Source organism: Octopus sinensis, linkage group LG2 (assembly GCF_006345805.1).
Source record: "Octopus sinensis linkage group LG2, ASM634580v1, whole genome shotgun sequence".
Classification (NCBI taxonomy): Eukaryota; Metazoa; Mollusca; class Cephalopoda; order Octopoda; family Octopodidae; genus Octopus; species Octopus sinensis.
Genome location: NC_042998.1, coordinates 202,620,381 through 202,637,880, shown reverse-complemented (window position 1 = coordinate 202,637,880; position 17,500 = coordinate 202,620,381). Strand labels below are relative to the sequence as shown.

General features: G+C 36.6%; 1 protein-coding gene across 1 annotated transcript in view; it reads left to right on the top strand.

Annotated features, from left to right (window-relative positions):
• LOC115227374 (homeobox protein 2-like) overlaps positions 1-14,599 on the top strand; it is a 45,299-nt gene extending 30,700 nt beyond the window's left edge. The window contains exons 2-3 of the mRNA XM_029798235.1: positions 535-1,073; positions 14,407-14,599. Of these exons, the coding sequence (XP_029654095.1) occupies positions 535-1,073; positions 14,407-14,599 (732 nt within the window). The remainder of the gene's footprint in view (positions 1-534; positions 1,074-14,406) is intronic.
• The last annotated feature ends 2,901 nt before the right edge of the window (positions 14,600-17,500 follow it).

The following is a 17,500-nucleotide window of genomic DNA, read 5'->3' as shown; positions in this document are numbered from 1 at the left end:
TACTCACCTCTGGTATTTGAGTGCTCTTTTTCCCACATTGTTTCACATTTATGTGCTTACTCCGGTGTATATATATATATATATATATATATATATATGTATGTATGTATGTATGTATGTATGTATGTATGTATGTATGTATGTATGTATGTATGTGTATATATATATATATATACGTATACACGTATCTATATTCGAAGGTTTGGAGAAGATGTACAGGCATTCTATATATGGAGAATTAAGGTACTCAGAAATCTGGATGGTTTTATATTTACAGATATTTAATAATATGTCACATGTTTTTATAAATCCTATGTTAGCACTTGCGTCCACTCTAGTGGAGTCTTCAGGACTACTAACACCAAGATTCCAAGTTCGATTCCAGGTAGTGACCTGAATAATGAAGATAATAATAATGATGATGATGATAATAATGATGATGATGATAATAACGATGATGATGATAATAAAGATGATGATGATAATAACGACGATGATGATAACGACGACGATAACGATGACGATAACGACGAGGATAACGACGAGTATAACGACGATTATAACGATGACTATATCAACGACTATATCAACGACTATAACGATGACTATAATAACGACTATAACGACGACTATAACGACGAATATAACGATGACTATAACGAAGACTATAACGACGACTATAAAGACGACTATATCAACGACTATAACGATGACTATAACGACGACTATAACGATGACTATAACGACGACTATATCAACGACTATATCAACGACTATATCAACGACTATAACGATGACTATAATAACGACTATAACGAAGACTATAACGATGACTATAACGACGACTATAACGACGACTATATCAACGATTATAACAACGACTATAACGACGACTATAACGACGACTATAACGACGACTATATCAACGATTATAACAACGACTATAACGACGACTACAACGACGACTATAACGACGAGTATAACGACGATTATAACGATGACTATAACGACGACTATATCAACGACTATAACAACGACTATAACGACGAAAATACCGACGACTATAACGACGAGTATAACGACGATTATAACGATTACTACAACGACGACTATAACGACGACTATAACGATGACTATAACGACGACTATAACGACGACTATAACGATGACTATAACGACGACTATAACGACGACTATAACGATGACTATAACGACGAATATATCAACGACTATAACAACGACTATAACGACGACTATAACGACGACTATAGCAACGACTATAACGACGACTATAACGATGACTATAACGACGAATATATCAACGACTATAACGACGACTATAACGATGACTATAACGACGAATATATCAACGACTATAACAACGACTATAACGACGACTATAACGACGACTATATCAACGACTATAACAACGACTATAACGACGACTATAACTACGACTATAACGACGACTATAACGACGAGTATAACGACGATTATAACGATTACTACAACGACGACTATAACGACGACTATAACGATGACTATAACGACGACTATAACGATGACTATAACGACGACTATAACGACGAGTATAACGAGGATTATAACGATTACTACAACGACGACTATAACAACGACTATAACAACGACTATAACAACGACTATAACGACGACATAAAACGACTATAACGACGACATATAACGACGATTATAACGATTACTACAACGACGATATAACGAAGACTATAACGATGACTATAACGACGACTATAACGACGAATATAACGACGACTATAACGACGAAAATAACAAAGAATATCAACGATTATAACAACGACTATAACGACGACTATAACGACGACTATAACGACGAGTATAACGACGATAACGATGACTATAACGACGATTATAACGATGACTATAACGACAACTATACAACGACTATAACAACGACTATAACGACGAAAATACCGACGACTATAACGACGAGTATAACGACGATTATAACGATTACTACAACGACAACTATAACGACGACTATAACGATGACTATAACGACGACTATAACGACGACTATAACGACGACTATAGTAACGACTATATCAACGAGTATAACGACGATTATATCAACGATTTTAACGACGACTAGAACGGCGACTATAATAACGACTATATCAACGACTATAACGATGACTATATCACGACTATAACGACGACTATAACGACGACTATAACGACGACTATAACGACGACTAAATTGACGACTATAACGACGACTATAACGACGATTATATACACGACTATAACGACGACTATAACGACGACTAAATTGACGACTATAACGACGACTATAACGACGACTATATCAACGACTATAACGACGACTATAACGACGACTATAACGACGACTATAACGACGACTATAACGACGACTATAACGTCGACTATATCAACGACTATAACGACGACTATAACGACGACTATAACGACGACTATAACGACGACTATATCAACGACTATAACGACGACTATAACGACGACTATAACGACGACTCTAACGACGACTATAACGACGACTATAACGACAACCATATCAACGTATAAAACGACTATAACGACGACTATAACGACGACCATAATAACGACTATATCAACGAATATAACGACGACTATATCAACGACTATAACGACGACTATAACGACGATTATATCAACGACTATAATTTCGAATATAACGACGACTATAACGACGACTAAATTGACGACTATAACGACGACTATAACGACGACTATAACGACGACTATAACGACGACTATAACGACGACTATAGTAACGACTATATCAACGAGAGTATAACGACGATTATATCAACGATTTTACGACGACTAGAACGACGACTATAATAACGACTATATCAACGACTATAACGACGACTATATCAACGACTATAACGACGACTATAACGACGACTATAACGACGACTATACGACGACTATACAACAACTATATCTACAACGACTATAACGACGACTATAACGGCGACTAGAACGACGACTATAACGACGACTATAACGACGACTATATCAACGACTATAACGACGACTAGAACGACGACTATATCAACGACTATAACGACGACTACAACGACGACTATAACGACGACTATAACGACGACTATATCAACGACTATAAGGACGACTAGAACGACGACTATATCAACGACTATAACGACGACCATAACGACGACTATAACGACGACTATAACGACGACTATAACGACGACTATAACGACGACTATAATAACGACTATATCAACGACTATAACGACGAGTATAACGACGATTATAACGATTACTACAACGACGACTATAACGACGACTATAACGATGACTATAACGACGACTATAACGATGACTATAACGACGACTATAACGACGAGTATAACGAGGATTATAACGATTACTACAACGACGACTATAACAACGACTATAACAACGACTATAACAACGACTATAACGACGACTATAACGACGACTATAACGACGAGTATAACGACGATTATAACGATTACTACAACGACGACTATAACGAAGACTATAACGATGACTATAACGACGACTATAACGACGAATATAACGACGACTATAACGACGAAAATAACAAAGACTATATCAACGATTATAACAACGACTATAACGACGACTATAACGACGACTATAACGACGAGTATAACGACGATTATAACGATGACTATAACGACGATTATAACGATGACTATAACGACAACTATATCAACGACTATAACAACGACTATAACGACGAAAATACCGACGACTATAACGACGAGTATAACGACGATTATAACGATTACTACAACGACAACTATAACGACGACTATAACGATGACTATAACGACGACTATAACGACGACTATAACGACGACTATAGTAACGACTATATCAACGAGTATAACGACGATTATATCAACGATTTTAACGACGACTAGAACGGCGACTATAATAACGACTATATCAACGACTATAACGATGACTATATCAACGACTATAACGACGACTATAACGACGACTATAACGACGACTATAACGACGACTAAATTGACGACTATAACGACGACTATAACGACGATTATATCAACGACTATAACGACGACTATAACGACGACTAATTGACGACTATAACGACGACTATAACGACGACTATATCAACGACTATAACGACGACTATAACGACGACTATAACGACGACTATAACGACGACTATAACGACGACTATAACGTCGACTATATCAACGACTATAACGACGACTATAACGACGACTATAACGACGACTATAACGACGACTATATCAACGACTATAACGACGACTATAACGACGACTATAACGACGACTCTAACGACGACTATAACGACGACTATAACGACAACCATATCAACGACTATAACGACGACTATAACGACGACTATAACGACGACCATAATAACGACTATATCAACGAATATAACGACGACTATATCAACGACTATAACGACGACTATAACGACGATTATATCAACGACTATAATTTCGAATATAACGACGACTATAACGACGACTAAATTGACGACTATAACGACGACTATAACGACGACTATAACGACGACTATAACGACGACTATAACGACGACTATAGTAACGACTATATCAACGAGTATAACGACGATTATATCAACGATTTTAACGACGACTAGAACGACGACTATAATAACGACTATATCAACGACTATAACGACGACTATATCAACGACTATAACGACGACTATAACGACGACTATAACGACGACTATAACGACGACTATAACAACGACTATATCAACGACTATAACGACGACTATAACGGCGACTAGAACGACGACTATAACGACGACTATAACGACGACTATATCAACGACTATAACGACGACTAGAACGACGACTATATCAACGACTATAACGACGACTACAACGACGACTATAACGACGACTATAACGACGACTATATCAACGACTATAAGGACGACTAGAACGACGACTATATCAACGACTATAACGACGACCATAACGACGACTATAACGACGACTATAACGACGACTATATCAACGACTGTAACGACGACTATAACGACGACTATATCAACGACTATAACGACGACTATAACGACGACTATAACGACGACTATATCAACGACTATAACGACGACTATAACGACGACTATAACGACGACTATAACGACGACTAAATTGACGACTATAACGACGACTATAACGATGACTATAACGACGACTCTAACGACGACTATAACGACGACTATAATAACGACTATATCAACGACTATAACGACGACTATATCAACGACTATAACGACGACTATAATGATGGTTTCGGCTCTTCTGGTGTCGTCGATAGTCGCCTGGGGCTAAATGCATCAGTAACACCCCCACCACCCCGCCCTGTCCCTAGCCACATTCAGATGGCTGATCTCGCTTATATTATAGAGCAGTTACTGTTTATACCTCGCTCAGAGATTTATTATTGTTATCGAACGGATTTTCTACGCCAGTGACTGTGGTTACTGTGAAAATCTATATAATATCTGGCCTGTACAGGAAGTCCCTTAGCGATGAACGGTGCTTGCCATGCGCTGACAAGAGGCAAATACCTCGAAACCGGTCCGTGTGTAGCATCCGTATCTTCGGTGAGGCTGATCTCCCTTTGCAGGCTAGCAAGGACACCGTGATGGTGTCGGCTCTTCTGGTGACGTCGATAGACGCCTGGGGCTAAATGCATCAGTAACACCCCCACCACCCCGCCCTGTCCCTAGCCACATTGAGATGGCTAATCCCGCTTATATTATAGAGCAGTTACTGTTTATACCTAGCTCAGAGATTTATTATTGTTATCGAACGGATATTCTACGCCAGTGACTGTGGTTACTGTGAAAATCTCTATATATCTGGCCTGTACAAGAAGTCCCTCAGCGAAGAACGGTGCTTGCCACGCACTGACAAGAGGCAAATACCTCGAAACCGGTCCGTGTGTAGTATCCGTATCTTCGGTGAGGCTGATCTCCCTTTGCAGGCTAGCAAGGACACCGTGATGGTGTCGGCTCTTCTGGTGACGTCGATAGTCGCCTGGGGCTAGATGCATCAGTAACACCCCCACCACCCCGCCCTGTCCCTAGCCACATTCAGATGGCTGATCCCGCTTATATTATAGAGCAGTTACTGTTTATACCTCGCTCAGAGATTTATTATTATATATATATAGATATACTTTATTTAAAGCAGCAGAAAATCCAACAAAACATATATATATTATGGGTGTGTGTGTGTTTATGTATGTTTATGTTTTATATATATATAGTTTAAGCCAGTCCAGTGGTCTGTTATTCTGTATCAATGTGTATAATTTCGCCCGATTTCAAATTTGAAGCCATCTGTTGTCAAAGACTCAAAAACCCTATCTGAAAAAAAACAAAGCACCCAAAAAGAAGCAATTTCAAGCTGGAAGTTCAAAACGATTACTATTAATTTGTAAAATTAAGCATTCATTATTTTGTTCAACTCAGGTTGTTCCCCACAGGCTTTTGCACACTTACAGTTGGCTTCTGGTACTAAAACCATTCCCCACTCATTAATGTAGAAATTTTTAAGATGACAGCATTGGGGAATTTGCAGAGAGTCTGGTGTCTTCCTATTTCTATTGAGAATATCACAGTACCAACGCTCCATTTTAATTTAATGGTTCAAAAGCAAAACTGAATATAAAAGTATCCCGCAATCAGTTTAACATTTAGGAATTCTGATGCGTGCTATTAACAGATGAGGATAAAACCAAGGGAGATTATAACTCCATAGGGATTCCTTATATTGCTGCTGTTGGATTGCATCAAATTAAATCAGGGAACAAACCACGACTCCTATTAACTATTGATAACTCCACATTGGAGACTATTGTTTACCGTTTTTCAAACGTTGCAAGAGCAACAGAAATTCAATAATAACCTCGACCATTATCGTTTATTTATCTTTTATTAGACATCAAGAGATTTCTCTTAAAACAGAACTATGCTTTAATTATCTTTCTGATCGAGGAAGCATAATACGTAGAACAAAAACGATTACAATACGATATCTATCAAAAAATCATGTACATACCATTTAATTCGATTTGTAAAGCATTGTTTCCGACATAAATAGAACTTAAGGCTTCATAATTCCAACAACATATTTTGTTGTCTATGTTATTTATCCTTCTCTCTGGTGTAGTTACTTGAGCCTTCCATAGAATGGATTTGTGTGAAGTTTGTTAAAGACTTTGAATATAATTACCGACATAATATCAGTTATTTGTCTAATTTGTGAAATCCAGAGTAAAGATAAAGGATAACCTGTTTCAAGCAAAATAAAAGTTATCTCCGGTTCTATCATTTCAAATCTGGAAGCAAACATCAGAAATGTTATTTCCTCTCATGTAGAATGGAATTTTTCATCTCATAACTGAATCCATTTTGACAGATCAGATTTATCTTCAGATTACATCATTACTTTTTAATTTGTCCCTTCAGGGTGGTAAAAAAGCAAAATAAAACAGACATAAAATGTAATGAATATCTGTAGCAACGTCGCAACAATATCAACAAGTAGGATGCCAGCAGAAGCTAATATTCATCTCCGATATCAGCATCTAAGAATCTTTTTTCTTCATCTTTTTTCTCCATAGTCGTAAGTCATTTGTAATGGATTTTACCTTTGAAGAAGACAATTAATACTGTATAATTCACTCTAAGAAATTACGAGATATGGACCTGTCGTTTGACGCCGCAAGTAATGAGAATACAGGAGCGCTCCGTGAAGTTGTATTTCCAACCCCGAAACAGGTTAGAAACGATAAGCTCACTAACAGCATTCTCCTGACGCATTAAACATATTTTTCTTAGTTTTCTGTTAACCTATGAAGTAGTGGATTGGTGAAAGGGGGATAAAAATTTCATATCTCCTTCCATTTCACGAAGATATTTGCTCTGCTTATGAGGATGGAATATTTGTGAGAAACTCCATTTAATCTTGGAGTTTCTAGTTACTGATTCGATTAATAATACAACTGCTTTAAACGCACGCATACACTCATTTTATACATACATACGTACACACACTTATCATTTAGCTGTTAATATGAAGCAAAAAATATCACATGATGATGATAATAATGATAATAATAATAATAATAATAATAATAATAATAATAATAATAATAATAATAATAATAATAATAGAACGAAACATAACGATGACAAAAGTGATTGTGGCTATCGGAGATAACCAGAATAATGAGAATAATGACAAAAACAGCAACAACTCCAAAAGTAACAATATAGTTTACAACAACATAGTGACCACCACCACCGACAACAACAATATAAGCAAATTATGATAATGCTAATAACAATATGACGTGAATCTACATCTGTTTGTGGAATCTCGACGTAGGAATAATGAAGTTACTCTGGTGGAAAAGGTGATTGCAGAGACAGATATGTCAGTTATGGAAAGGCCTTGTGAAGGAGAAGATACTTAGCAACGGGCATAAGACAAAACCTATCTTCTATGAAGCAATCCAAAGATTGGACAAGTCGTAGTACCTGTAAGCCCACCCTGAGATCATGAAATAATAAATTGGCATCTGGTGGTTTGAAACCTGTCTCATGGAATGTGGAGACCTCTTTAAGCCTTGGTCGAAAACCCCTCAAATGATGGTGTCTTAATAAAAAACAAGGGTGGTTTTGTCGCATCATCATCACATTCACTGTGAGTGAAAATGTCAAACACAAATGTATTCAACAACAACGTGAATAAGGTTGGAACCAATAATGGAAAAAATCTATCATCCGGTAGGGGGCCTGTTGCACAGCAGGGTAGACCCGGTCGATGTAGCTAGTGCGATACGAAAGAAAGCAGGAAGGATCGACTGGAGCAGACCACGGTGATGGAATGCTCCATTCGAAGTGGACCTAGCAGATTTTTCTATAGGGACAGAATGAGAGAGACATGTTTTGAGACAAGAAAGGGAATGTTTGATGTAACCCGACAGAGACCAAGCGACGAAGTATGATATAAAAGAGAAAAGCTGCTGAACAGAAGTACACATCGAGGGAATCAAACACAAAACCTACCAGACGGAATGTAGCAATGTAAGACAGATAGATGTCAACAACAATGAGAGCTAAGACATAGAGGCCCTAGATACCACATATTAAGAGACGCATAAATGTACGCGTGGAACCAGAAATAACTGTTCCGATGAAGAGCTGGTTATTGCTGGTAGATTACATGGTATTACCCAGTTAGATGAACGAAAAGTGTTACCATCAATAAATAAGAAAAAATACCAAATAGGGAAATAGATACAAATAATTAGCCAAGTCTTGTACAATATAAGAAGTAATTGTAGCATCATGACCAACAACATAATGTATACTGCAGCAGTCGTAGTAACTGAATGACTTGGCGTGAAGATACTACAACCTCAAAAGAATGAAAGGGAATCCTGGTGGTGGAAAAGGTGATTGCAGGGATAGGTAGGTCCGTTACGGAAAAACCTTGTGAATGAGGAGATTCTTAGCAACGGGCATAAGTCAAAAGTTATCCTCTAGGAAGCAATCCAAAGAAATACTGCTTGAAACAAAAATGATATAGGAGAGAATTGAAAAGAAAGGATAAAAGCAAACGCTGCCAAGATCAAGAGATGCAGTTACAGAATTGAACAGTCTAAACAAAATAAATTGTTCAAAGCAGATCAAAGTAGAATTTACACGGAACTAAATGGAAACGTTACAAGAAAAAATCAAAGGAATTCTGGAGAATCATTTGGAGCCATAAAGTGAAACACGATGGTGGTGAAGAATGTTTAAAAATGAGAAAAACAAATAGCGCAGATTTTGCTAAAACAGAAACTTGAAGACCACAATAGTAACGTTAATACATGTCTTGAAAAGGATTCCCAACCTAGATTTGGTCTAGGGATTTTGGCTAAAACGTTTCACTGCTTTTCGTGAGAGAATGAGCACACAGCTAAATAGCTGTATCGAGACGGCTGTTTCTGTATCGAGACGGCTGTGAGGAAAGATACAACAGTGGTGATATTGAAAGATCAGAAGAAAGGAGATATAGCAAATAACTGCCGACCAATAACTTAGCTACCAATGGTGTGAAATTTACTAACAAGTTTTATTGCAAAGGATATATATAAATATAGGTATCTTGAGGAAGGTGATATGCTACCAGAAAAGCTGAGAGGATGTAGAAATGGTTGCAAAGTAACAAGTGACTTGTTATATATATAGATCTGCATAAGTTCTCTGGAATTTCAAAATAAGGAAGAAAAACTTAGCAACGACATGAATTGATTACTAAAAAGTATATGATAGTGTGCCACACTCATGGATCCCTAAAATAGCTAATTATATTTGGGATAGCTGAGAGCATTGTACAGCTCTTATAAGACAACATGCCAAAATGGATAACTATACAAATATCAGGTCAAGATAAGTTAGGCGGACCAGCGTAACTAGGGAAATATTCCCAGGTGACACACGCTCGGAAATACTATTCGTGGTTGCTATTATTCCACTTGCATTGCCCTTGAGAGAGGCTATTGTGTATTGGTTTGTCTTAGTATAAAAGATGGGGTACAGCAAATATTCTGCTCAATACCACAGATTTGCTTGTCAGTTGATTGGCCTTAACCAGTTGAGCATGTCTCGCACAAAAGGTTGTGATGCATGTGCCTCGTTTACCCTTATCAGACGGGTAGTCGTAATGGGTATACTGGGCTTCGTATATTTTACTCAAGTGTAATTTTGATAGCATGCACTGCTCTCTCACTTTTCCAAGGTGACTCACTTTCAAACATAAATTTTTGCATAGCCCTAATACCCCTTACATGTGTACTTAACAAACAGGGTATGGTATAAAATTGACGACAAGAAAATAAACCATCTATTTTACATGGATTACTTAAAACTCTTTGGCAAAAACCATAATGAGCATGAAGGCTTATTGCGTAATTTGAATGCATTCAGTAATAGCATCGGGGTGGAATTTAGTTTTGATAAATGTGCCAAAGCCTCTTTCCAGAAAGGGAAATTGAAGACCTCACATTCAGTGGTGTTAGATGTTATTACAGTTATAAAAAACCTTGAGCAGGGACAAACTTACAAATATTTCGGAATAAATGAGTGTTATGGCATTCAGCATTCAAGCATGAAAGAGAAGATCAGAGAGGAAATTTACAGTCCTAAGATCTGAATTAAACGCACGTGATAAGGTGTTAGCCATAAATTACTTAACAGTCCCTGTTGTTATTTATAGTTTCAATGAATTGAAGTGGAGTATCAGTTAAATAAGGGAAAATTGACAGGAAAAAAAACGGTAAGCTGCTGACTTGCAATAAGATGCATCACCCAAAGGTAGATGTACATCGTCTTCACCTTCCCAGAGACGAAGGTGAACGAGGCTTGATAAAATTTGAAATCTCTTACAAAACCACTACAATTGGACTGACCAAATATCTTGAAACTTCTAACGACTGGATGCTAAAACTCTTTTAAATACACGAGAGACTAAGAAGCTTCACGAAGGAGGGCAAAAAAATTGCTAGGGGGTTCATGCATAATACCCAGGTTGAACAGCATGATGGAAGTGCGGGAACTGTTGTTGCAAAGAAGGTGAAATCAATAGCAAAGTAAAAAGCTTTTGAACACTTGGCTGATAGGTGGGAACACAAGCATGTATGACAAATATGTGGCCCGTAGCAAAAAGCTGATGTAGACCAGAAGCACACGCATCAGTGGCTATGGAGCTTAGTGCTAAAGGCAAAGATCGAGGGCTTTATCAGAGCTTATTGTCCATGAACTACCAAGCCAATGTAATGAAAACTGGAGTAGACCCAAATTCTATTCAATGTTTTTAGTGAAGACTTTTATTTCAATCTCATTCGGCAACGATAAGATTGGAGCAGTGAACCACCTAATTTCTAGGTGCAAAGTTTTAGCACCTGTAGAGTATAAATCATAACATGACAGAGTTGGCCAATATCTACACTGGATAATATATCGGCATTATAAAAATCAAAACAGCTGACAAATGGTACAAGCACTACCTTAAGGCTGTAACTGAAGGAGAAAATTTAACGATTCTTTGGGACTTTCAAGTAATTACAGACCAGGCCATCAAAGCTAATAAACCAGATATTATTGTGAAAGAGCAAAACAATAAAATCTGTTTATTGACTGGCACGACCATGTCTTGTGATCATAATATTTCGGCAAAAGAATTTGACAATCTCAGAAAATATAAAGATTTGCTGATTGAAATCGAAGAGATGTGGCATCTCAAGACGATTACGAAAATTGTGATTGCAGGAACATTAGGAATGATTAAAAACAGAACTGAAAATTGTTTGCGGATGATCGCTGCCTTACCATCCATGCAGGAAGTGCAAAAGATTGCTTCATCTGGTACGACACATGTATTGAGAAGAATTATCTCTGGGGAATTTTCTTTCTCTTATATTTTCTTTTTTCATTCCTTCGTTTTTCTTTCTTTCTTCTTTGTCACATGACTTTGTAAATGAACAATCTGGTGTGCTTATTTTAATGTTCTACTTTAAAGGTAAAGTATACAATGAGTTTCTTTACCTTAGGTGTTGGCAAGACACCCGGCATGAAATGGAAACAAAATTGAAAGAATAATAATAATAATAGTAATAATAATAATAATAATAATAATAATAATAATAATATAATAATAATAATAATAATAATAATAATAATAATAGTAATAATAATAATAGTAATAATAATAATAGTAATGATAATTATAATAATAATAATAATAATAATAATGATAATAATAATAATGATAATAATAATAATAATAATAATAATAATAATAATAATAATAATAATAATAATAATAATAATAATAATAATAATAAGAAGAAGAAGAAGAAGAAGAAGATCTGCAAGAAAACAGAAGTCCCCTCAGAGCATGAATTACTGGAATTCTGCGGGAAAATTCACCGATGTAACCTACTAGTGACATCGCGATTATAAAGAATGTCTAGCCAATGGTATCACGTTTTAGCTTCCCAAAATTGATGGAAGAAAAATTCCATAGTAAGCCTTACAACATTGTACAAAAATCTTACATCTCTCCTAATGAAACGCACATATAGTTTAGTCATTAACAATTTTTTCCTTAGTGAGCAAAAAGGATACACATGTAGGTATTGTGGATGCAAGGATCAATTGTGAATTAGCAAAACATTTTTGAAGATTATCACTACACGAAAATCAAATATCTCAGCGGCCTGGATAGACCAAACAAGGGCAGACAAACGGATTAAGTCGATTATATCGACCCCAGTGCGTAACTCGTACTTAATTTATCGACCCCGAAAGGATGAAAGGCAAAGTCGACCTCGGCGGAATTTGAACTCAGAAAGTAAAGACAGACGAAATACCTATTTCTTTACTACCCACAAGAGGCTAAAAACAGAGAGGACAAACAAGGACAGACAAATGAATTAAGTCGATTATATCGACCCCAGTGCGTAACTGGTACTTATTTAATCGACCTCGAAAGGATGAAAGGTAACATCGACCACGACGGAATTTGAACTCAGAACGTAATGGCAGACGAAATACCGCTAAGCATTTCACCCGGCATGCTAACGTTTCTGCCAGCTCGCCGGCTCGAACCAATTGATAATATTGACAAAGTAGCAGGCTTTTTGTTTTCGATTTCTATTCATATACTCATCATTGAAACAAAAATAAGTGCTGATAGAAGGAAATGTAGGCTGCCTGTTAAATTGCCACACAAGATGAAGATTTATTTTACTTTGTTATCGCTGTAATCATAGTAAAGTTCTCCCCACAGTAGGCTATTGATATAAGGTTATATTAGCCACTCAGACTTCCTTCTCTTGATAAAACAAATTACATCAAGTGATCAATGTTTGAAATTTGGAGATGAAAAAAATTTGTTTTGGGGAAATATATTTCGATGATTAATTTTACATTTTAGTTTATTGATAGACTTCCTTGAATGTTGATTTAGGTTATTACTGTATATTTTTTATGGTGAGCAGAAAAGTTTGTGTTAATCACCTGGACAGATGACGAGATTCAGGGACCTTTTGAGGAGCATGGGTAACTCGACCTGAAGAGAATTCTAACTTGGCCCTACCTTGCTGTTTATCTCAATGGCTGAATGGTAAACGGAAAAGTATTCCATTTGCAGTAGCATTTATATGGCGCGAACCAACAAACCACTATACCAATTGCTATTTCTGCTTAACTAGCATCACCGTTTTCTCTAAGAAGAACAAATCCAAAATTATTTATCCACATTGGCCTTCAGCTTTAAAACCAGTTGCTCATACTGCTGAAAATATTCCAATTCCGGAACACTACAACTACAAACGCTGGACAACAACAACATTAATTGTGGAATATTTCAAGGAAACTAGTTATCTCCTTGGTTATTCTGCGTAGCACTCTTACCTCCTAAGTAAAGTCTTGAATGTAACAAATTATGGATACAGGGTGTATTGATAAACACTTAATCATTGCCTCTATATGGATGACTTGAAACTGTTAGCAAAAATCATCAACAACTGCAAGCTCGCCTACACGCTGTCAAACAATTTAGCGATAACATCAAAATAGAATTCGAGTTTGACAAATGCGTCAAGGCTACATTTATTAAGAGAAAAACTAAACTATCAAACACAGGAAGCATCACCCCAAGCTAGAAGTAGCGAGATAAAATAATTCAAATATCAGGGAAGTTGTATGTATCTAAGAGTATGTGAAGGAAATAGGATTAAACACACAGCAATGAAAGAAAAGATAACAAAGGAGTGCTGCAGAAGAGTTAGGACCATTCTAAAACCTGAGCTGAATACTAGAAACAAAACTGAGGCTACGAAAACATTGATCATGCCTGTAATAACATACAGCTTCAATATTGTAAGCTGGCTCCGTTCTGAGATCAACAAAGGTGATGTCAAAGTACGAAAGCTGTTGACGATGCATTGTATGCATCACCCAATAGGCAGGCAAACACCAAAATTTACCTCCCGAGAAGCGAAGGCGGTTTGGAGTTAATACGAACTTAACTCCAATTGGAAATTGCAACTAGAAAACAACTGAATTTTAAAGCTGGTTCAGAAGAATTGACGATACCAAAAATCAAACGAAAGACGCCAAAATGCCAAAAGGAGATTTTATAACCAAATAGATAGTGGAGAACGAAATACCTAATGCAGAAGAAGCTAGAAAATTCTGGAGTCATATTTGGGAGAGGCCAGTTAATAATAATGGAGATGTAGTATGTTTGAAGAAAGTGAGGGACGAAGTAGTGAATGAGAAATAACCAGATGTAAAATTAACTAGTGTTAGGACAAATGCCGATTTCGGAGGGCCCAGAACCAGATTTAGTTCAAGCGTACTGGATAAAGAAATTGAGTAGTATACACGGGAGGCTGAGGGAAAAACTTCAAGATTGCCTTAAATGGAGGAATAATACCAGATTGGATTACTAGAGGGAGGACAATACTGAACATGAAAGATAAGAGCAAGGGTAATACAGGAAGCAACTATAGATAAATCACTTGCTTACATTTAGTGTGGAAGCTGTTAAAAGGAATGCTACTAGAAAGCATTTACGAGCACCTTGCCAACCAGACTTTACTGCCAGAAGAACATAAAGGTAGCATGAAGAAAGCTAGAGAAAGGCATGATCTATTATACATAGACTAAGCAGTTCTAAATGGAGTAAAAGCTTGAAAGAAAAATCTAACAATAGCATGGATAGATTATAGGAAAGCCTATGATATGATCCCACACTCATGGATAAGAGAATGCTTGAGTACTTTCAGTATAGCAGACAACATAAGAGAATTAATTAGCTTTAGCATGAAGGAATGGAAAGTAGATCTCTACTTAGGTGACACACTGTTAGGGAAGGTTAATATCAATAGAGGGATTTTACAGGGGGGGGGGTCGATGTCCCCTTTAATATTTGTTTTAAGTTTGATCTTCCTCAGCTTAATATTAAGGGAGGCAGACGCGGGGTATCAGTTCAGACATAGTAAGGGAAAAATTACCCATGGATGATCTGAAGCTTTTTAGTAAGAATGAAAAAGATATAGATTCCTTAATACTGATCGTAAGACACTTCAGCAAAGATAGAGGAATGGAATTTGGCATGGATAAGTGTGCAATATTAGTCATGAAAAGGGGACAGGTAGTCAGCTGTCAAGGAATCCAATTACCAGATGACTAAACATTAAAATCATTAAAAGAAGGAGAGAATAATATGTATTTAGGAGTATAAGAATCTGACAGAATACTAATTATAAACATGAAAACAAAAATTGAGGAGTACATGAGAGGTCCAAGGAAGCTAATAAAGTCAAGGGTAAATGTTCCGAATCTAGTGAAGGCTGTAAATACTTGGTCTGTATCATTACTTAGATACTCAATAGCTTTTCTAAATTAGACAAAAATTGAATTAGCAAAGGTAGATAGAAGAACTAGGAATGAATTCAATATGAATGGAGGACTCCACTCAAGGGCACAAGTAGCAAGATTATACTTACATAGAAAAGAAGGTAAAAGAGAGTTAATATCAGTAGAAGATTGCGTGGAGTTAGCTAGAATAGATATAGACTCATCTGCAGGTAATAGTGAAGAAAGTTTACTAAGAGCAGCTAGAGTCCCGGCGAGATATGGGGAAACCAAAAACCAAAGGAAGTTAAAAGCTAGAAAAAAAATAGGAGCAAGAGAAGAATTCCCAATGATAGTTGTAGTAAATAGTAATAGTGAGACTTGATTATGGTTGCAGAAAGGCTGAAAAGAGAGATAGAAAGTTTCGTAATAGCTTAGCAGCATATGGTCAAGCATTAAGGATTAATTAGATAAAAGACAAATAGACAAAAACCAAATAGATTCCCAATGTGAGAGAATGTAGCATACTGGCACGCAAAGAATACAAGAAAAGACGACTACCTAGAGAGAGTAATCCACTGGGAGTTATATAGAAAGCTAGGATTTGAAAATACTGATAATGGTATGAGCATGAACGTAGTAAAGTACTAGAAAGTAAGAAATAGAAGATGTTGTGAGACTTTAACATTAAGAGAGCCAGATTAATAAAAGCTAAGATGCCTGATTTATTAGTAGCAGACGAAGTGAATAGAAAGCCCCAAATGATGAAAAAATCAAAATGAGAGGTATAGAAAGTATAGCAAAGTACCAGAACCTAGCCATTGAATTACAAAGACTATGGAAAGTGCGTGTAAAAGGTATCAGACTTGTTATAGGAGCATTAGGAACTACCCCTAAAAATTTTAACAGATCTATAGAGGAAACAGGTTTAAAACCCAGTTT